The 22156-nt window shown below is 36.9% G+C and overlaps 1 protein-coding gene across 1 annotated transcript in view; it reads left to right on the top strand.

The window, feature by feature from the left end:
* The first annotated feature begins 14495 nt into the window (after window positions 1-14495).
* Window positions 14496-22156, top strand: part of LOC118469217 (uncharacterized) — a 90302-nt gene continuing 82641 nt past the window's right edge. Inside the window, exons 1-4 of the mRNA XM_055005978.1 lie at window positions 14496-14564; window positions 16495-16529; window positions 17111-17331; window positions 19695-19762. Coding sequence (XP_054861953.1) covers window positions 14496-14564; window positions 16495-16529; window positions 17111-17331; window positions 19695-19762 — 393 coding nt within the window. The remainder of the gene's footprint in view (window positions 14565-16494; window positions 16530-17110; window positions 17332-19694; window positions 19763-22156) is intronic.

Below are 22156 nucleotides of genomic sequence, written 5' to 3'. Positions count from 1 at the left end.
GAACAGAGAGGTCTGTGAAGAGCAATGCACACCGTCTCTGTTTAGTTTTTTTAAATGCCGGTTTTGTTTTCGTGCTGGAGTCGCTCTCGTGTGTCGTCACTCCCTGTCCAATCAGTGGCCTGCACTCCTGTCCAATCAGTGGCCTGCACTATGTAGACGTCACATCTCGGCTCACTTCATCTCGCTTGGAACCTCAGCCGAGAAGGTACGGAAAATCGTGTCTGATACCATGCACTAATCCATATGGAAACGCTCGCAAACAAAGACGAGCCGAGCCGCACCGCGCCGAGTCGGTGCTTGTGGAATCGCGGCTTAACCTGGTCGGGACCAGGTTTTTCTCAGTAAACCTCGAGTTTCTCTCAGTCTCCGCCCTCTTTCAGTCACACACTATAGCCGCGATTCCACAAGCACCGACTCGGCGCGGTGCGGCTCGGCTCGTCTTTGTTTGCGAGCGTTTCCATATGGATAGGATAGGTGGCTAAACACATCACATCATAGATAGCTGTGGAGTCCTTCAAGCTCCTGGGGACTACAATCTCTCAGGACCTGCAGTGGGAGACGAACATCCACTCCATCCTGAAAAAGGCTCAGCAGAGGATGTATTTCCTACGACAGCTGAGGATTGATCCAGTTCTACACTGCAGTCATCTGATCTGTCCTGTGCACCTCTGGATCAGCCACACAGCAGGACAGAAACAGACTACAGCCTGTAGTATGGACTGCAGAAAACATCATCAGAGACTCCACTCACCCTGGACATTAAACTGTCTCCCCCCTCCCCTCTGGCAGGCGCTACAGATCCCTGTACACAGAAACCTCCAGACACAAAAACAGTTTCTTCCCCACTGCCATCACTGTAATAAACAGCTGAGTCATTCCTACACACCTGTACAATAGTCACTATTCCAATGGACATGTACAGCATTTTTTTCACCATGAACAGCATTCTCTGCTTTTGCACTACTGTGTTTATAGCAATTATCGTTTTGTTAATGTGTTTATTCCAGTCTAGCTGTAAATTTCTGTTTATATTGTTTTATTTAATTTTGCTACTATTTTTTTTTTTTTTTTTAAATTTCAAACTGGAATATTCTTAAAACAGCTGTTTTAATGTTTTGGTGTTTAATTTGTCATGTGATCTTGCTAACCTTCACAAATAAAACAATAGCATAGACACATCTGCAAAAGGTACAAAGGTTTATTGTCAGAATTGCATTAAAGAAAACAATAGTGGTCCGGGGACAGAAAAACAAGTATAACAAGAAGAATAACTTTTAACTTCTGCATGAGACGTAGTGCATCAGTGCATCCTGTACATCTCTGTCCTCCTCCTCTACACCTTGTACCACTGCAGGCTCATGTGCTGCTGCTTCAGGTAAATCCCATGAAGTCTCATCAGAGAGCATCTGAAACACATACACAGCATACATATTTTAATATCTGAAACACATACACAGCATACATATTTTAATATCTGAAACACATACACAGCATACATATTTTAATATCTGAAACACATACACAGCATACATATTTTAATATCTGAAACACATACACAGCATACATATTTTAATACCTAATAGCAATAAACTGCAGCCATTACAGGGTCGTTCACAGGACTGATACACGATAGCTAGCGAACTAGCATTAGCTTACCCTCATATGTCGTCTCGTTCATATCCTCTTGTCTTCAGCTTGATACTGCTGCATCGCCTCCTAAACTCTCCTGTGTGTCTCCTGAGTGTTTCGACTCGCTGCTCTCAGTTTTCTCCGACTCTTCTATTACTTTGAATCTGACAGAAAGCCACAGACCGAGCAGCAGGTGAACCATCGTCTCCGTTATGTTGCGTTTGTGTCGCACGCAAATGACGTTAAGGGACTTCCGGCTCGCTGCGCTATGAGACTCCACCCACGATGAGGCTATATGGAAAAACAACTAAACCGAGACGAGCCGAGTCAAACACAATAGTGGCGAACCGTACCGCGCCGAGTAGATGTTTGTGGAATCGCGGCATATTTCATTTCCTCATTCATTCATTCATCAGGTGAGTTTTGGCGAAGTCTAGTTCTGCCGTGTGTCAAAATGACGTCCTTTTATTCACGATCCAGTGGATGAAGGAGCAGAATTACTGCGCAGAGAATTAAATATTCGTCAGGAGATTGTTTTCAGACCACGCATAGATGTTCTCACATTTCTGGACAGTTATCTTTTACAGCGGTACTGTTTCACGTCACAGTCCATAATCTACATCCAACCTCATCCATCCTTACATTTACAACATGACCAACCACAGTCATGCTCTCACATCCCAGCAGATATTGTGTGTTGTGCTGCGGTTCTTTGCAAATGGAAGTTTTTTATATAATGTAGGAGATGCAGAACACCTCAGTAAGACAACTGTATGCAGGACGGTCAGAAAAAGAGAAATAAATGCTTTAAAAAAATCTATATATCTATATCTATCTATCTATCTATCTATCTATCTATCTATCTATCTATCTATCTATCTATCTATCTATATATCTATCTATCTATCTATCTATCTATCTATCTATCTATCTATCTATCTATATATAGTTGGCTGAGTAGAAGTCTGTGTTAGTGTAAATAGGCTTAATTGTTTAACAGAACATGATATGGATGTAGACATTTAGGCTGTGTGTGGGATAAAACCTCTGCACAGTCAAACAGCCACTTAATATTTAGGCTACTTTACAATGTAAAACATGATCAGAATGAGGAAGCTCCATGAGATTATGCCGACTTCTTACCTGTTTTAAAAATGTTTTTATATTTCATCTTAAGCTTCTCCCCTGCAGGATTGCACCTAAATGAAATAACTTAATAGTCTACTATTCAAACAGTTTTCCCCTGTAATATTATTGTGATTTAAACTTACACATTGACCCAGGCAGCAATGTTCTCCCACACCGTCTCCCTCTCTTTTACAGCTGCAGGTGTTGCACTTCTTTCTAAAAACGTGTTCAAACTCGCTATATAAGCGCATTAAGATTTCCAATTCAAACGGTGTAGTCCTCCGCTTCCCCGTTGCCATGGTGACTCGTCGAATCGGCGCTCCATTGATACTGGCTTTTCAGAGTTGTGGTGCACGCGCTTAACTCCGGGTGAAACTACTCCGAGTTGATTAAACCAACTCATACATACATTTGCAAAGAACCGCAGCACAACACACAATATCTGCTGGGATGTGAGAGCATGACTGTGGTTGGTCATGTTGTAAATGTAAGGATGGATGAGGTTGGATGTAGATTATGGACTGTGACGTGAAACAGTACCGCTGTAAAAGATAACTGTCCAGAAATGTGAGAACATCTATGCGTGGTCTGAAAACAATCTCCTGACGAATATTTAATTCTCTGCGCAGTAATTCTGCTCCTTCATCCACTGGATCGTTCATAAAAGGACGTCATTTTGACAAAAGGCAGAACTTGACTTCGCCAAAACTCGCCTGATGACTGAATGAACGAGGAAAACTAATCGAGTTAGGTAAAGTTGGCAAGATATTCACAGATTCGGACTTCCGGCGTCAATAACTCATGACATATACGTTGTAAAAACATAAACAATGCCTCTTTCAAATCGTTGTAAGCTAGACAATGTGCTACGAGGCCAGTTTTATCAAAAGTCGCTGTCTTTCAAGCTGCAGAAATAACATTGATGTCTATGAGCAGCTGGCTGTGCAACGAGTGAACAGGGACCGTCTGCAAATAGCAAAACCGCTGCAACAGCGAAGAGACACTACACAAATATTCAATTACTTAACTTTTATACACTGTAGTGTCACCAAATTTACTGCAGCCATCAATTGTCTCCTGCTGGTCATACTACAAGTCTTGGTTTGACACTAAATACAGAATCTGAATTTTAAGGAATTTTCATTATTTTATTATTATTTTATTAGTCATAAAATTCAATAACTTCACTCTTGTTTACTGTAGCGTCACCAAAATCATTGGAGCCTTCAATTGTCTCCTGCTGGTCATACTACAACTCTTGGTTTGATATTAAGTACAAAATTTGAATTTTAAATAATTTTTATTCGTAATAACATTCATTAACTTCACTCTTATGTACTGTAGTGTCATCAAATTCACTGGAGCCATCAGTTGGCTCCTTATTGTCATACTAGAATGCTTGCTTTGATATTAAATAAAAAATCTGAATTTTAAGGAATTTTTTTCTTATTTTGTTATTATTTTATTAGTAATAAAATTCAATAATTTCCCTCTTATGTACTGCAGAAAGATTACACTCTGTCTAACTATCAGTTGGCTCCTGGTGATCAAACTACAACTCTTGGTTTGATATTTAACTATTTTTCATGATTTTTAGGATTTTTTTATTAGTAATGAAATTGTTGCTATATATCTCAAATATTTTTTGTTGTAACAGATAAAAGTGCTCATCCATTGGGTAGATTGTGTAACATTAATAACCAAAAGTAACTGAATTTTAATGATTTGCGTTGTTTATTGCCATGTGAAGTTGTGCACACTATTTAGTGTGCATGCTTGTGTGTGAAGTTTAAGGATTATGAGTAAATTAGCTTTGATGGCTCTTCTCTTGTTGTATGTGGGGCTATATTTTTAGATCCACAGTGCACCTGTTTGTCCAAATACATGATACTGAATAGTAATGGAACTTGGACTCCTCATCAAAGAGAGGATCAGATAACACCAATATACCAAACTAAACTGTTTAGACTGTTTCCTCAAGTACTGATGATTGGGAAGAAAGACAGTCAGACGCCTTCTTACAAGGCTGCAGCGTTAACTGATTCATTTAAACCATAATGTTAAACAGCTAATAATATTTTCCAAGTTAAGGACTGTATGGACAATACTTGGAAGAAAAAACCTGAAGGTATGATCAGTTGGATGGAGTTTATTTTTTCTGCAGTGTTTGAGTGAAGTGATTGAATTTTATTTACTATAAAAAATTCCTTAAAATTCAGATTTTTGATTTATTACCAAACCAAGACTTGTACTATGACAATCAGGAGCCAACTGATGGCTCCAGTGAATTTGATGACACTACAGTACATAAGAGTGAAGTTATTGAATTGTATTACTAATAAAATAATAATAAAATAATAAAATTCATTAAAATTATGAAAAAATGTTTTTATATCAAACCAAGAGTTGTAGTATGACCATCAGGAGTCAACTGATGGCTCCACTGATTTTGGTGACAATACAATGTATAAGAGTGAAGTTATTGAATTTTATTACCAATAAAAATTCCTTAAAATTCAGATTTTGTATTTAATATCAAACCAAGGGTTGTACTATGACAGTCAGGAGACAACTGATGGCAGCAGCAAGTTTGGTGACACTACAGTACATAAGAGTGAAGTTACTGAATTTTATGACAAATAAAAATTATTTAAAATTCAAATTTTGTACTTAATATCAAACCAAGTCTTGTAGTATGACCAGCAGAAGCCAATTGATGGCTCCAGTGATTTTGGTGACACTACAATGTATAAAAGTGAAGGTATTGAATTTTGTTACTAATAAAATAATAATAAAATAATGAAAATTCCTTAAAATTCAGATTCTGTATTTAGTGTCAAATCAAGACTTGTAGTATGACCAGCAGGAGACAAATGATGGCTGCAGTAAATTTGGTGACACTACAGTGTATAAAAGTTAGGTAATTGAATATTTGTGTAGTGTCTCTTCGCTGTTGCAGCGGTTTTGCTATTTGCAGACGGTCCCTGTTCACTCGTTGCACAGCCAGCTGCTCATAGACATCAATGTTATTTCTGCAGCTTGAAAGACAGCGACTTTTGATAAAACTGGCCTCGTAGCACATTGTCTAGCTTACAACGATTTGAAAGAGGCATTGTTTATGTTTTTACAACGTATATGTCATGAGTTATTGACGCCGGAAGTCCGAATCTGTGACTATCTTGCCAACTTTACCTAACTATCAAAGTGCGTGTGACTGAAAGAGGGCGGAGACAGAAACTCGAGGTTTACTGAGAAAAACCTGGTCCTGACCTGGTTAGATTCATAGAGTCTGTTACTATGGTAACTAACTGAGAGCTTCAGTTACCTCTCTTTGTGAAACAGGCTAGAGTTACCCCTCTGTCTCTGGTTTCAGTTACCTCCCTTTGTGAAACGGAAAACTCTGAGTTTACAGTTTATGTACAGTTTAAAGCATAATGGAAAGTTTGGGCTTTTTATGTGATTTTACAAAATAATTCCTTTAATTAAAAAAATTACTTTCTAAAAAAAATGCACACAATTTCTTTTCTGTCCTTAATATACAATATCTGTAAATATCATTAAAATAAGACAATAATTTTATTTAAAGTAAAATTATGTAGATTAACAGAAAACATTGTAAATGAACAAATTACTATTTGTAAAATTACAGATTTTTGATGTCACAAATATTTACAGTTTTTACCTTTTTTTTCCAGTTAATAGTTTACATGTAAATTAATATTTTGTTCTTAATTATTTAACTAGATAAAAATCTAAAAAATACTTTTTAGAAAATATTTACTATTTTTCAGTCCTCAAATACATATTTTGTCTTTCTATTAATGGCATTTTTTTTGCTCATCTAAATTCAAATAGGATAGTATAATTTGACAATCCATTGTTATGAAAGAATGAATTACCATTTATAAAAAATACAGACTTTTATATTGTCTTTAATTACACTTTTGGTTTGTTTTCTTGAGTTCAACATGTAAATTAATATTTTTGTTTTCTGTGATTTTACTAAATATTTTCTGCAATTTAACAAAACAGTGAAAATCCTTATAATAAATAATAATAAAAATAAAAAATGTACCTACAGACCATTAAAAACCATTTATTTTTTTTACAACTGCCCCACAGGACCAGATGTTCTTGTGCTGGTCTGGATGAGGAGGATTTTCTCAGCTCGGCTACATTTTCCATCACTGTCAGCATCCTCAGTTTCAGCAGCATCACTGTTCCAGAGAGAACCAGAGCAGAAACAGTCGTCTGTCTGGTTAAAGCCTCTGAGATGATAAACGTCTGCAGGATGGGATGATGAATGTCTTCTTCCCAGGAGGACGTCATGTGTCCACATCCTGTCAACTCAGAGCCTCAAAGCTCCTTCGCCTCCTAAAGACTGAGGAGAGAAAATCTATTTTTTATTATCCAGCAGCACGATGCTGACACAGAGTCGTACTGAAGCTTGTTCTGGGTAAAATGTTTGCTGTCAGTGAACTCATGCTGTTTAAATCATTTTAGGTTGGAGGTGGAGGCTGCAGCTCCACCTCTAGGGGGCAGACTCAGTCAAAAAGTGTCAAATCAGACATGTTCTACACTGCAGGGTCAATCAATGGAAAGTCAATCAGCGTCTCCAACCATGATTACTCAAAATCAGCAGATTTTTGTTTAATCTATAATAACTTTAGTATATCTAAAGAAGTCATGCAAAGTTTTACCTTCATACTGTGAATATTTCCAGAGCTCCAGGTCCTTGAAATCCATAGAGGTGGGTCCAGATTTATCACTTTTTAATGGACTTTTTTCATAATTTCTGAGCCTCAGAACTTCATCAGTCCAGCAGATAGAACCATGACATTTAGGAGGAGAAACATGTTGGAGTTCTGGTAAAAACTGACTACAGATCAGTTTTACATCCATCCAGGAGTCACAATCTAAAGATGAAACCTGTTTCCTGTTTATTTTTTCTACAACCAGCTTCACATGATGATGCTGCCACCACCATGTTTCACATCATGATGCTGCCACCACCATGCTTCACATCATGATGCTGCCACCATCATGTTTCACATCATGATGCTTCCACCACCATGTTTCACATCATGATGCTGCCACCACCATGCTTCACGTCATGATGCTTCCACCACCATGCTTCACATCATGATGCTGCCACCACCGTGCTTCACATCATGATGCTGCCACCACCGTGCTTCACATCATGATGCTGCCACCACCGTGCTTCACATCATGATGCTGCCACCACCATGCTTCACATCATGATGCTGCCACCATCATGTTTCACATCATGATGCTTCCACCACCATGTTTCACATCATGATGCTGCCACCACCATGCTTCACGTCATGATGCTTCCACCACCATGCTTCACATCATGATGCTGCCACCACCGTGCTTCACATCATGATGCTGCCACCACCATGCTTCACATCATGATGCTGCCACCACCGTGCTTCACATCATGATGCTGCCACCACCATGCTTCACATCATGATGCTGCCACCACCATGCTTCACATCATGATGCTGCCACCATCATGTTTCACATCATGATGCTTCCACCACCATGCTTCACATCATGATGCTGCCACCACCATGCTTCACATCATGATGCTGCCACCACCATGTTTCACATCATGATGCTGCCACCACCGTGCTTCACAGTGGGGTTGGTGTGTTTGTGATGTTTTGTGTCTGTCAAACACAGCATTTAGTGTCAACTTATAACCATCTTTGAGCATCAATATTATGGGATGTATCACAGTTTCATTTCAGAAAGAGATGTAAAACAATCAAAACATCCCATTAAATGACAAAAATTTGTCACAAAACAAGAAAAACAAGAGACAAAATCTTGATTTTGTAACAGATGTATGTAACTTATTCTTTTGCTGACTCTCCTCGTCCATCACAATTAAAAGCATTTAATTAAAATGACATCGTGGAAAAATATGAGTTTTAAATTGCTTTTTGCAGAGTGCAGCTGTGAATAAAAAGCCTTGATGTCTGGTGTTTATTACAGTTCACAGTGTTCTCATGTCTGATGAGTTTATGGAGATCTCTTATGTCTGTCTGAACTCTGAATGTCTACTTTATATAATTTATTTTTGAAAAAGAAGCGACTGTGAGCTTCAAGGACACACGGATGTGAAGGAAAAGCGCCACAACAACAACCAGGCCTGGTTTATGAGTCTGAATAGTTGGTTTGAGGATGTGGGGGAGGAAACATGGGGGAGGCAACATGGGGGAGGAGTTTAATTATTTTTCTGGGCTGAGTGGGAAGAAACTTATCGACTGATGAAAAGAACAAACCTGCAGCAACAGCAGAGTCTGTTCATGCTTCTCTGAATTTAACTGCAAATATAAGTTTAGGATGTTTGTATTTATAAGGAACACTTTTATAAGCTTTAAACTATTTATTTATAGATTTTCCTTGTTTTATTAAATTATAGATAATATCTAAGAAAATCACAGACAATAAATTATTATTTTACACATTTACTTAATAATAATGAATGAATAATGGCTACATAAAAAAAATCTGTATTTTTTACAGATAATAATTTTTCATTTACAAATTTTGACCATAATTTCAAAAAACTGTATTTAAATCAGTAAAAAAAATTGCAATTTTTTTACAGATATTTGCCATTGTTTGAAATAAAATGTTAAATACTTTTTTAACTAATGTTGATTTATATGTTGACTGAAACAAACAAAAAATAAAATTTAAAAAAAGATTTTTGATGTGGACATAATGTACAGTTTAAAGTATAATGTAAAATTTTTGCATTTTTTTCAATATATAGATTAAATTCTTTTTTACTTGATTTTACTAAATATTTTCTGTAATTTAAAAATTATAATTTTTTATCCTTAATATACAATATCTGTAAAATATGAAAATATTTTTTTGTTATTTTTATATTTATTTAAAACAGGCCAAAACTATATATAATGTCCAAATTAAAAAACTCATTTGTTTAATATTTTTACTGTTTTTAACAATGCAGTTGTTACCAGATTTTCATTGTTTTTTTTTTTTGTTTTGCTTTGTTATTCAATCAATCAAGCGCCATGCCATTCAGCATAGGCGATGATTTCTCTCCAGCTCTTTCGATCTTTTGTTTTTACTGTAAACATTTTGATTTAATTTCCTACCAACTATCCGAGTAGAGAAGATCTTTAACTGTTAAATAAAAGCTACATGCTGTGTTTGCGGGACTTAGTAGTAGTAACAGTAACTGGCTTTTAGCGGGGTTTTTTCTTTTTGATGCCATTGTGTTCTATTCTGTGTAAAAAAAAAAAAAAAAAAAAACATACAAAATCCTAATTCAATTAACCTATAATCAGTCAGATTCTGAATCAATGACATGATGAGAAATAAGAGAGAAAATTTCAGGTTTTTATCTGTAATAGTTCCTGGGATATCAAACTGCATTTCAAAGTGTGCAAAACCTGCTGAAAGCGGGTCGACGGGCGTTTTTTAAACAAAATTTATCCTGTAGAGTATTTAATATATCAAGTTCAAATTTCCACAGACACCATTTTAAAAATCCATATTTTATTACATAATCATTTGAAGCAGATGATGATCTGAGATGAAAGAACTGCTGAGTTTGTAGGAGGTTTGTGTTCATCAGGAACATCTGCTGAGACTCGGACCACATGGATGTTTTTATATTTTATATTTTATATATGTGGAGCTGCTTCCTTCTGCTGAGACAGAAAGAAACCCAGCAGATGTGTCACTTTAACTCTGGAGGACACAAAAGGAGGCCGACCTCTGAACCCTACAGACCAACACACTTCATCCCACTGCCGGGATTAGCAATGTTAGCCTGAATTTACACAATAAAAGCCCCAGTTTGTTGGAGCCAATCAGAGTGCAGCTGCACATTTCCCTCAGGGGCAGCAACCGGGTCAAGCTGCCAATAAAGATTTATTAAAGAAGCGTAATGTGAATACGATCAGACGATGTGATTGGCCGGCGTTAATATTTAATACGACCGTGGTTTGAGCTAATCGACCTCCGCAGCTCCAGTCCCAGCGGTCATCAGCACAAAACATGATTAACTGACAACTTTATCCTCGAACCCTGCGCAGGTCGAGCTTCCAGCCAGGTCCAGGGTAATTTAGAATTTTCCATCATCTGTCTTTGATTTCCAGGTTTAACATATTTCTTCTGGCTAAGAATGTGTTGGAAAGAGAAGATGAAAAGAAATCTGAGAGAAACAGGTTGATGTGAGGTGAAAGATTCGGAGGATTCAGGGGTCAAAACAAAGACGGTAAACTACTAAATTCTACATGCAGCAACTCCTACTGCTGATATTTAAGAGCCTGAAGCTTTAACTCATGACATTTATTAAGGCTTTGCTCCACATTGTAAAAAAAAAAAACCCACAAAAACTGCGAGAATTTGGCAGCAATGGTGCCAGAAAAAGACATGATGAAATTGGTAATCTCAAAGATCAGGAAAAAACAAAGGCATTTTCGAACTGATCAGTATTAGCTCGTTATATAACCCTCCTGTTGTCCTCATTTACAGGCACCAAAAAATATTGATCCCTTGTCTGAAAAAAAATCTAAAAATTCAGCAAAAAAATTCCTCCAAATTTCAGAAAATTTGCAAAACCTTCAGGAAGAAAATTCCAATGATTCTTTAAAAGTTTCCCTTAAAAGTTTTATTTTTTAAAAAAATCCCCCAAATTTGGCCAGAAAATTCTTATAAATATTTTCAAAAAATTAGTAAAAAGCCTAAAAATATCTAATGTGACTCTGTATATATCAGTAAAAATTCTAATATTTTCTTTAAGAACATTCAGAAAAAAAATCAATCAAAATCCAGCGAAATTCGCTGGATTTTGGTAGATTTTTTTTGTAAATGTTCTTAAGAAACATTTTCAACATTTCTTTTTTTCCACCAAAAAATGTTCAAATGCTCTCTGGTTGCCAACATGAACTGCCGGTAGTCTGAGTGCCGCTGCCTCTGGTCTCTACAGTATTAAACAATAAGATGCTGCACCTGGTGGAACAACCAGGTACTACAACGGATCTACAAAACATTTACTGACATTATGAAGAGAATACAGGTTTTCTACATCTGTTGGAACCTTACTACATCCTACCCTACAAAACTTCATTTATCTTCTAATGCTACATTTACCCTCCAAAACTACATTTACCCCCTAACACCACATTTACCCTCTAATACTACATTTACCTTCTAACACTACATTTACCCTCTAACACTGTGTTATGTAGGAAAATGGTCGGGTTTGGACTATTAGATGTCTCAGAATTCCTAACTGAATGCCTTAACAGACACAACATATCCTTTACATGTAAAACTTTGCTGTCAGCACCATGAATACAGTCTTTGTCAGGACTTTATGCTCCAGGTAACATCTTTAAACCCCTAAAGAAGTGTAGCGTTGGACGACATCTTCATTGTTTCCTTCTTTGTTTTGGCTCTGGATGATTCTTAGCTCTACCTGTAAAATCCCGTCGACCGCAATCATAGAACAGAATCCCATTTTCAGCCACGGGGGAGAAACAGAATATGAGCATCACAGCGATGCTCTCATTATGAATATTACTTTCAGGGTTTTATATTTCAGTCCTTATTACCTTCTCCGGTCTCAGTTGTCCGATCTGCTCGTCTACTATCTGCCGCTGCAGTGGCTGCATTTTCCTTCTGGGATCCATAAAATTAATCATATCTCTTTCTTATTTTTTGGCGGCGGGTTCTTTGGGCCTGCAGCTAACAAGCTCCGGGTCTCCTGATGCTTTTCAGCTCTATAAAGACATCAGCTCCATCTGTTTTGTATTCTGCTGTTAGCTGCATATATGTAAAACCTGAAATTACCCGATAATGAAAGACAAAGCTGATATATTCCTCTGTGATGAGTTTATTTCTGCTTTTTCATACATTCTAAGGTGTTTTCTACTATCGTTGTGCAACAAAAGTGTTACACCAGACAAAAAAGTGCGATGATGTCAACTTTTTCCATTAAATCAGATATCAGGTGATTAATGCTGAAACCACCTGTTGACAGAGTTTCCTCCCTGATCTCCGTCACGACCACGAGTGGGAGTGTTTTCATTTCATGCATGTTGGTGCACAACTACACAGCAGAGTTAATGGACTCCAAATGAAAGGAGAAGCTAGGAGATAAAATCATAAAAAGATTAAGTGCTAGAAACTGTCCAAACCTTTTATTTCTTCCCCTACATACCTGATAACAATTATGTTATCTTGTAACACTACATTTAACCTTTAATGCTACATTTACCCTCTAATACTACATTTACCTTCTAACACTACATTTACCCTCTAATACTACATTTACCTTCTAACACTGCATTTACCCTCAAACACTTGAAAGCCACTAGTAAAATCTGCGACCTTTAATCTCTAACCCTGATTTTTTCACCACTTCCAGGTTGATAACTTGCTTCAGTTATGACAGTTAATTCATCTCTGTAGCTGAAAACCAACCAAACACTGTAATCTCAGATCAGGTCCGGCCAACCTTAATGGACTGTGGTGTTAGAGGGTATCTGGGTGATTTATTTGCACCATTTCAGGGGTTTCTAGGGAATAAAAAGCCATTAAAAGTGATCAAATAATGATTGAAAATGAAAAGGAATGGACTGTTAAGGTCAGTTTTCCAGGATTTATGTCCCAGCTAAAACCCCTGAAACCATATTATCCATTAAACACATGTTTATATAGTACAATAAGTTCATTTATTTATTAACTATCCCCGGGAAAAATCACATTATTCATGGTCAAAGAAAGTCCATTTAAGGTTCAATGTTAAAAGCATGAATTTAAACATCGTGACATTTACTTCAGTGACTCCAGTTTAATAACGTGGACGTTTGCTGTCATTAACACTTTTAACTGTTGGGCATGATTGAAATATTTTCAGTGACAGTCGTTTTAACAGATCAAAGGAGGGACCAATGGGACATTTAACCTCCGTCGATTAGAGGCTCAATGTCAAAAAATAGTCAAAAATATTCATCGCTGGAAGCCTGTGTTCACATCTCCTGCGCTGATCAGTAGTGAGAGTTGACATTTTTAATTTCAGTTGATCCATGACCCAATTTCCTTCACTCAGCTGCTCTTTAGCTGCTGCACACAAATAAGGACATTCAGTCATAATATGTATGGTGCTTCTAAAAAGTTTTCACCTCCCTTTTAACTATGGTGCAACATCATGGTCCATTTTATTGGACTTTTTTGACGAGAATTTGCAAAACAAATACTCTGTCAATGTCAATTAACTAAAAACTAAAGATGTAAAATAAGTGATTTGAGAATTATTCACCCCTTTAGAGGGACTAAATCTAAATAGAGCAGGACGTCCTCAAAAACAAATGAGAAACACAACAAGAAAGAGATTAGAAAGGCCACCAAGACACCTATGATTCCTCTGACGGAGTTCCAAGCTTTAGCAGCTGAGATGTTAGACACTGTTCATCCAACAACTGTTGTCTGTTCTTCACCAGTCAAAGCTTTATGGAGACAAAGAGGAAGACTCTGTTGGAAAAAATTCAAATTAAATCTGGACTAGAGTTCAGCAGAAGAAATGTGGAGACTCTGAAGACACCTGGAAGAAGGTTCTTCCATCTGAGAAGAACAGAATGGAGCTTTTTGGTTATCAGACATCATGATGTGAAGCATGGTGGTGGCAGCATCATGATGTGAAGCACGGTGGTGGCAGCATCATGACGTTCAGGCTGATTCAGACCGACACAGGATCAAAGATGCATCTGCTACATACTGACTGGAAGCAGGTAAATATTGATGCAATCACTTATTTAAAATGTATATGTTGAATTCATTGACAATACTTTGTAGAAATCTGCTTTCACTTTGACATGAAAGAGTCTTTCTTTCAGTAAATTCAAGTTAAATGATCATGATTCAAAGTTGAACAGTAATAAAAGGGGAGAACCTTGAAAGGAGGTCATAATTTATCTGCACTGTAGGGTATGGGATGATTGTTCTGCAGATAATTTGATCAGTTGGCTTGCAGAAACCAAGTTCAAGCAGCAGGAAGAATCTGTGCATATTAATGAATTATGTAGGAGAGAGCTGATTGGATGTGAGCCTCCACAGTAATGTAATATTCCAGACATACCGCACAGCAGTGGTGTGTTAGCTCTTAGTGTGTGAGTCATCCTCAGCACATTTGTTTGTAGGTGGTGTGTGTCATCTAATTGTGTTTCTTGACATTTTGTCGGTGTGCAGCGTCCTGCTGAGTTCACTCTAACCTTTGTTTACTGTAAACACAGGAGACAGACGCTTAGGCTTCTGGTGTTTAGCATCACCAAACCGCTACAGGACGCCGAGGACGCCCCCTTCAATTAAACTGCAAACTTCCACCAAGTGTGTTCGTGTCATTGTTTACTTCAGGCCTGGTGGGAAGCAGTTTACGCTTCATAAATTTGGGGAAAAACTGTTTTTGCTTGTTTGTTTTTTGTAATGGAGGCAGGTTTTGGCTGCATAGCTGTTTGTACACTCAGGCAAATGTGGCAGTAAGTCAAGAAAACTGATGGGGAAGGTAGTTTTTCTTACGACTGTTGGTACATTGTAGGAAAAATAAAAGTTTTAACTGAAATTTTTGAACAAGTTACAGATTTTCCCTGTTTTGTTCAATTGTAGATAATACCGTAAAATAACTCATGATGAGAAGCACGGTGGTGGCAGCATCATGATGTGAAGCATGGTGGTGACAGCATCATGATATAAAGCATGGTGGTGGCAGCATCATGATGTGAAGCATGGTGGTGGCAGCATCATGATGTGAAACATGGTGGTGACAGCATCATGATATGAAGCATGACACTGTTTTACAGTATGCAAACATACACAACAAAAATAGTTTACAGACATTTGCCATTATTTGAAAGAAACATTACAGATATTACAGATTTAAAAAAGATAAATCTATTTTTAAGAATTTTTTCTATTCTACAGATTTTCTCAAATTTCAAAACTAGTTAAAAAATCAGTAAAATTTTTTTTAATTAAAATGTTAATTTTTTACAACGTATATTATGCAAATCTTGAGTTTTGGTTTAAAATAAAGCCTTTTAATATTTTTGGTTTTCCATAACAGTTTATAATAAAATGTCCTAAAATGTTTATATAGGATATGTTTGACATATTGCAATTTACATAATTACTATAAAACCGAGTTTAAAAGATAAAACTCATTTTTAAAAGCTGGAAATGCAAGGTCAACAGAAAACACTGCAATGTTTTTTCCCCTATAGATCATAAAATAACTCATTTTAACAACAAGAAAAGTTTCTTGAGGCTCACCAAGGGCCCTATTTGTCCATTTTTTAAAATGTGTCTTGTCTAATTTTTCTTGTAGGAGCATCTGCAGCAAGAGTTCTTTAAGGAACCATTGTGGTTCCTCCATAGCTGAAACCCTATGTAGAGAGGTGAAAATAATTGACTTCAGAAACAAAGTAGGAAATAAAATGAAGTGTTCAAATAGATGAAGTGAAAACAGGCACTACTATTGTTATTTTATTTATTTTTGGCATTTGTATTATTTTCATTGATTTAGTCACTCCTGTGGTTTCATTCCAGTTTCACTTACTAGAGCGCTATTCCACATCCAGCCGATAGAGGGCGCATATCGCGCTGGTAGAGTAGTTTTTTTGTCACACAGAGGAAGAATAAACCTTCCTGTTGTGAAGCTAACGGTAGCTCGACGTGTGTGTCTCCGCTATTCTTTATCACAGGTCAGTAAACATACTTAAAATGAGTATACATTGCAGTCCTTAAGAGTAGAAAATGTATCTTATTAAAGAATTTGTACAAGGTGGTAAAGGAAACGATTTGTTAAGAGAATTGTGTGTAAGAAGGGATTATTGGTCGTTCGCTAATCGCGCTAATGCTAACGGACTTGACTAGTGTGGAAGCGCGTGTGGGAAAAGCTAATCCAGTACTATAAATTGTGTAGCTAAATGCACATTTATGAGGTTTAATGACAGCACCAGAAATTATGTTGTCAAATTACATGCTGAATTATTGCCAGTTGTTTATGTGTTTAGTCAGTGTCATTGCAAAATGTCGTTAAAGAAGCATTGCACTCTTTTATTTTAAAATGGTTAAAAACAAATTGATTTACTATTTGTCATGGACAATGTTAAAAATCAGTGGATTTAAGAACAGGAGAGCACATGGTTGTTTCATATTTCAAGAAAATGAGTTACATGAAATTACTGTCATTGTAATATTGGTTATTCAGAAAAGAATAAACCTTGCTGTTGTGAAGCTAACGCCAGCTCAACGTGTGTGCCTCCTCTATTCTTTATCATAGCATCACACATGGAGAGGGCAGAAAACCAGCTGCCCCCTGTCTGCGAAGTCAGGGAGGCAACACCTACAAGGTTCCTGAAGGTTCCTCTGCTTTAAGAGTGCTTCTATACCTCGATCATCCTCAGAGGAGTTTTTCTTTGTGGCTCTCCGATGCCTCCAGGCTGCTAGAAGCTCAGTTTATTCTGGCTCTGAGAGGTTCTCTTCAGTTTATTCATGGTTCTGGTGAGTTGAAACCTTTACAGCCTCTTGTCTTTGGCTCTGCTGTGGAGCTAATCAAAGAGCTGCTCAGCTAATTATCCTTCCAGCCGACACACAACCACATTCATTCCTCCCTGATTACTCAGACGTCTTTCAGCTCGTTTTTATTTCCTCTCCTCCTGGATGGATGGACGGAGCAGCTGCTGAGGCGATGGAGTCACGTCTGAACCGTGTGGTGGAAACACCTCCGAACTGTGACTCAACAAGACCAAGATGTGTTGGAGAGTCGTCACTCCGACAGGAAAACAAACACTCAGTGACGGATGCAGCTGCAGACACACTTAAAGAAAATAAACAAGGACTGACTTTCACGCTTCATCATCCTCAAACACTGAAATTTAGGACTCACTGACTGTAAACTTTTAAAATGTGTTCAGACAAGTTCTTCTCTTGTTTCTAACTTTTATTGAAGACAACTGAAAACAAGAATACAACACATACACTACTATTCAAAAGTTTAGAACTGTCCTTATTTTTTGAAAGAAAAGCAGTTTTCTTCAATGAAGATAACGCGAAATGAATGATCAATCCAGTCTAGACATTGTTAATGTGGTAAATGACTATTCTAGCTGGAAACAGCTGATTTTTAATGGAATATCTCCATAGAGGTACAGAGGAACATTTCCAGCAACCATCACTCCTGTGTTCTAATGCTACATTGTGTTAGCTAATGGTGTTGAAAGGCTCATTGATGATTAGAAAACCCTTGTACAGTTATGTTAGCACATGGATAAAAGTGTGAGTTTTCATGGAAAACATGAAATTGTCTGGATGACCCCAAACATTTGAATGATAGTGTACAGTATTCACCATAATCGATAAAAAATGTTTTCGAAAACAACCAGGGATGTAATAATCTGACCTCAAAATGTCACTCTAAATGATTCTTCTTAGTCGTTTCACATATCAGTCATTTTACATTGTAATCCTTGATTATTTTTCCTTCAATGCTTTTTTGAAACTCAACAGAGATCTACACAGTTTCAACTCATCATTAAGTCCATTCCATAATATAACCCCCAAATATGAAACACATCTGTATTTAACGTTAGTTCTCACATTACCTCTTTCAAAGACACCCAGCCCTCTTAAATTATAATTTTTTCTCTTAATTTAAAAAAATGTTGAATACAGGTGGGAAGACTTTTATTCTTCACTCGAAATAGTATTTCTAATGTTTGTAAGTATACAACATCTAAAAATTTCAAGGTCCAAAACTCTATAAATAGTTTATTAGTAGTAGTTTATGCAAAAACATGGATACATCTCTCTGCATAACATCACAGTTAAACAGCAGAGGAGTCACGAAAATCTAGAAAATACATCTTTCTTATGTGAAAAGTTCAGAGCAGGCACAAACTTTGTCTTGTTCTGTTTTTCTGGAGACTCCAACAGCTGCTTCAGACCAAAAAACTCTCCACATTTATCTGAGCTGCTTGGAATCAGGCCAGAAAACAACTTCCTGTCCAGTTACTTTCTGCTCTTTATTCTGGGACTAAAAGACAAAATACGCTTTAGTCTGTATTCGTGTGTTTCGTCTGGCAGCACACAGTGCTATGAATTATGTTGATATGCTATTCATTTGCATGGGTTGATGAAGGATTTCATACTTTTTTAGCAATTTTACTAGTCATTATTTGAAATGTGCAAAATAATTGTTAAAAAAAGCCTGTTTTCTCAAAGCGTGTCCTTTCAAAATAAGACTTCTACTTCAAAGCCAAAGCTGTGGTGCAGAAAAGCAGCTCACAGTTTTATTACAGGTGTAATAACTTCTTCTGCTAAACGTTCACGTTGCAGCAGTTAAACCCTTGACCTTGTGTTTCTTCACCAACAGACCACCCACAGCTAATGAAGCAATCAGACTCTTGGCTGAAACTCTCGAGCCGTACAGGAGTCCCCACTACAAATCTAATTTACTGTAAATTCGCCCTAATTGGATAATAGATGCAATATTTCTTGCTGTGCGGGGAAATACCCTCCTGTTATTCTGTGTTATTCTCTCCCATGAGGCGGCAGAAAGTCCGAGGTTCCAGGATCACAGGGTTTGATGAGATTAAACGTCTGTAAATTCTACACAGTGGATCCCTTAAATCTGCTCTTTAAACAGACTTTTAATGCCGCCACCTTTAATCCTGCTCACTTTTAATCTTGTAGTCTTTGTTATCTTGTGTGTAGTTTGGCTGCTTTAATGTAACTTCTCCTGATTGTGTTGATTACACTCATTTTATGTCCTGTGATGAAGAACTTTGTTTATCCAGCTTGTGGATAATTAATAAGGTTTCTTCTGTTTACTGCTTTTTTTCTTGGTTCGGTGGTTAAAACAAGAGTTTTTGGACACCAGACAGCAGTGAAGTCAACACACACAAACAGGCCTCTTCGCACACCCAAAAGAAAGGTAAGCAAGTGGAAAAATAGCTTAAAAACACCAGTAACAAGTGTCTGTTTGAGTGGGGAATACAGGTAAAAGGACAAAGGACTTACTCCAACTCAAGTATCAATTGCATTGGAACAAATTAGTGCTCTAAATGTTTAGTTCAATTTTCATCTATTGTGCTTGTTTTTGTCAGAAATCCTTTAGAAGTTCAACCAACAACACCCTGCAAAGCTGTTGTTTTTTCACTCTTTAGTTCAAGTTACACTGAGACATGCTTGATTTTCAACTTTCAGCGCAATCAAATTGGACTCCTGTCTACCAGAGGCAACAAGAAAATGTTCCAGATGTTTTAGAGCCTTAAAAATCAACTGTCAGGGATGATTTAAAACCAGTAATCTCAGAGAGAGGAAGCAGGGATGCCTCCAAGAGGGAATCCAAATCTGAACTCTCAATCAATCGAAACTCAAATATTCAAGTTTCACTGAATGCAACTACGGTGTCCAGCGGTAGTTAGCTGTGTAGCTCATCATAAACATCTCAGAGAAAGTGAAAGACACAATTTGGATGTGTTTAGTTACCAGATGCGACATGCAGACCTCAATAGGAGCTGAAGTTGCATCTGAAGTTTTGTTGCTTCCAGTTGTTTAGGACTATTTCTATTTCCTCTGAGTTTATCTGCAGTATCAGACCAGAGAAATGTGTCACTGCTGTCAGAGAAGTTTCCAGACTGAACAGCAGCAGCAGCAGAACAGTCCTCCAGTAATTATACAGCCGATATGATAAATCTTTATTAATCCCACTGTTGGGAATTTCCATTGTTACAGCAGCAAAGATAGTGCAAACCTTTAAGTAATATTAGTAGAAAATTCAAAATAAACAAAATATACAGTGCGAGTACTACAGTGTCTCCTTTTAAATCACCTTTTAAAGCCAATTTTTATAGGGCTACTTTTATTCTATTTTTATCATCTGCTTGATTTTTAAAATTTTACTTATTTTGTTAATTTATTCTCTTTTTCACTTTATTTATTTCCTCATTTACATTTCTATTGTATTCATTTACTATTACTTGTACTATTGTTATTTTTACCCTTATTATTTTAAGCCATTTTCTTTTTTTCCACTTGTTCTTTTTCCCTCCTAGGATATGATATATTTGGTTCTGTTATTGTTTATAAGGTGCTAAATTTGATTCATTCTGACAATCTTTTATCGTGTATAACTCTATTTTTCCACCGTTTCCTCTGTGGTCTTTCTCCTTCACCTGTCCTGTCTGTAAAGTATTTTGTAAATTCTGTTTTTAAAAGATGTTACATAAAAGACGTAGTTCAGATAGTCCAAATTCCTCTGGATGTGGAAATAATAATATTGCCCATATTACTGGTATTGCACAGATTCCTTAATGAGTAAAAACACAGATAGTGAAGTACAGATTTTATCTCACGTTGGAATTAACCATTTTTGCACTAATTTGAGCAGAAAACTGAAAGAAACACTGCATTAACTCTGTGAAAAGGGCAGCAATATGGGACCTTTAAGATGAGCCAAAGTAAAGTAATTAAAAGTAGATTTTGATGCAGAGTCTCACTACAGAACCAGATCCAGAACACAGAGGCTGGAAAATCCATCACAGTAATATGCAAAAATAGAGTAAACTGGTAGTTTTGGGGCTTTTCCTTGTTGCCAGGTTGGTATTTTAGCATGTGTGCATGCAGATCTCCTTAAATCAGCTCTATTAAAGGTGTGTTTTATGTGGACATAATATTACACATATCAGTGGTGATAAAGAAGTCATAACAGATTTGTCCATAAGTAGAAAAAGTACTGGTAAAATAAACTGGAAACAAACTCTATGGGGACTTTATGAGACTTTCATTAATGTGCTGAAAAGGGCAGCAATATGGGGCCTTTAAATGAGCCAAAATAAAGTAATTACAACTAGATTTTGATGCAGAGTCCCACTACAGAACCAGATCCGCAACACAGAGGGTGGAAAAACCATCACAGTACCATAACAAAGATCCCAAAATAGACTGAACTGGTGCTTCTAGGGCAGTTTTCCATGTTGCCAGGTTGGTATTTTAACCCGTGTGCATGCAGAACTCTTTAAATTTACTCTCTACAACGTCTGGTTTGTATGGAAATAATAATATTGCACGTCAGTGGTTATAAAGAAGTCATAATATTGCATATATTTGTCCGTAACAAGAAAAAATACTGGTAAAATAAACCATCTGCAGTATTTTGAGCTGGAAACAAACTCTGTGGGGACTTTATGAGACTTTCATTAATTGGCTGAAAAGAGCAACAATATGGGACCCTTAAAATGAGCCAAAATAAAAGTAATTCTGAGTAGATTTTGTCCCACTACAGAACCAGATCCACAACACCGAGGGTGGAAAAACATCACAGTAC

Source organism: Amphiprion ocellaris, chromosome 20, assembly GCF_022539595.1.
Source record: "Amphiprion ocellaris isolate individual 3 ecotype Okinawa chromosome 20, ASM2253959v1, whole genome shotgun sequence".
Taxonomy (NCBI): Eukaryota; Metazoa; Chordata; class Actinopteri; family Pomacentridae; genus Amphiprion; species Amphiprion ocellaris.
This window is presented reverse-complemented; position numbering and strand designations above follow the sequence as displayed.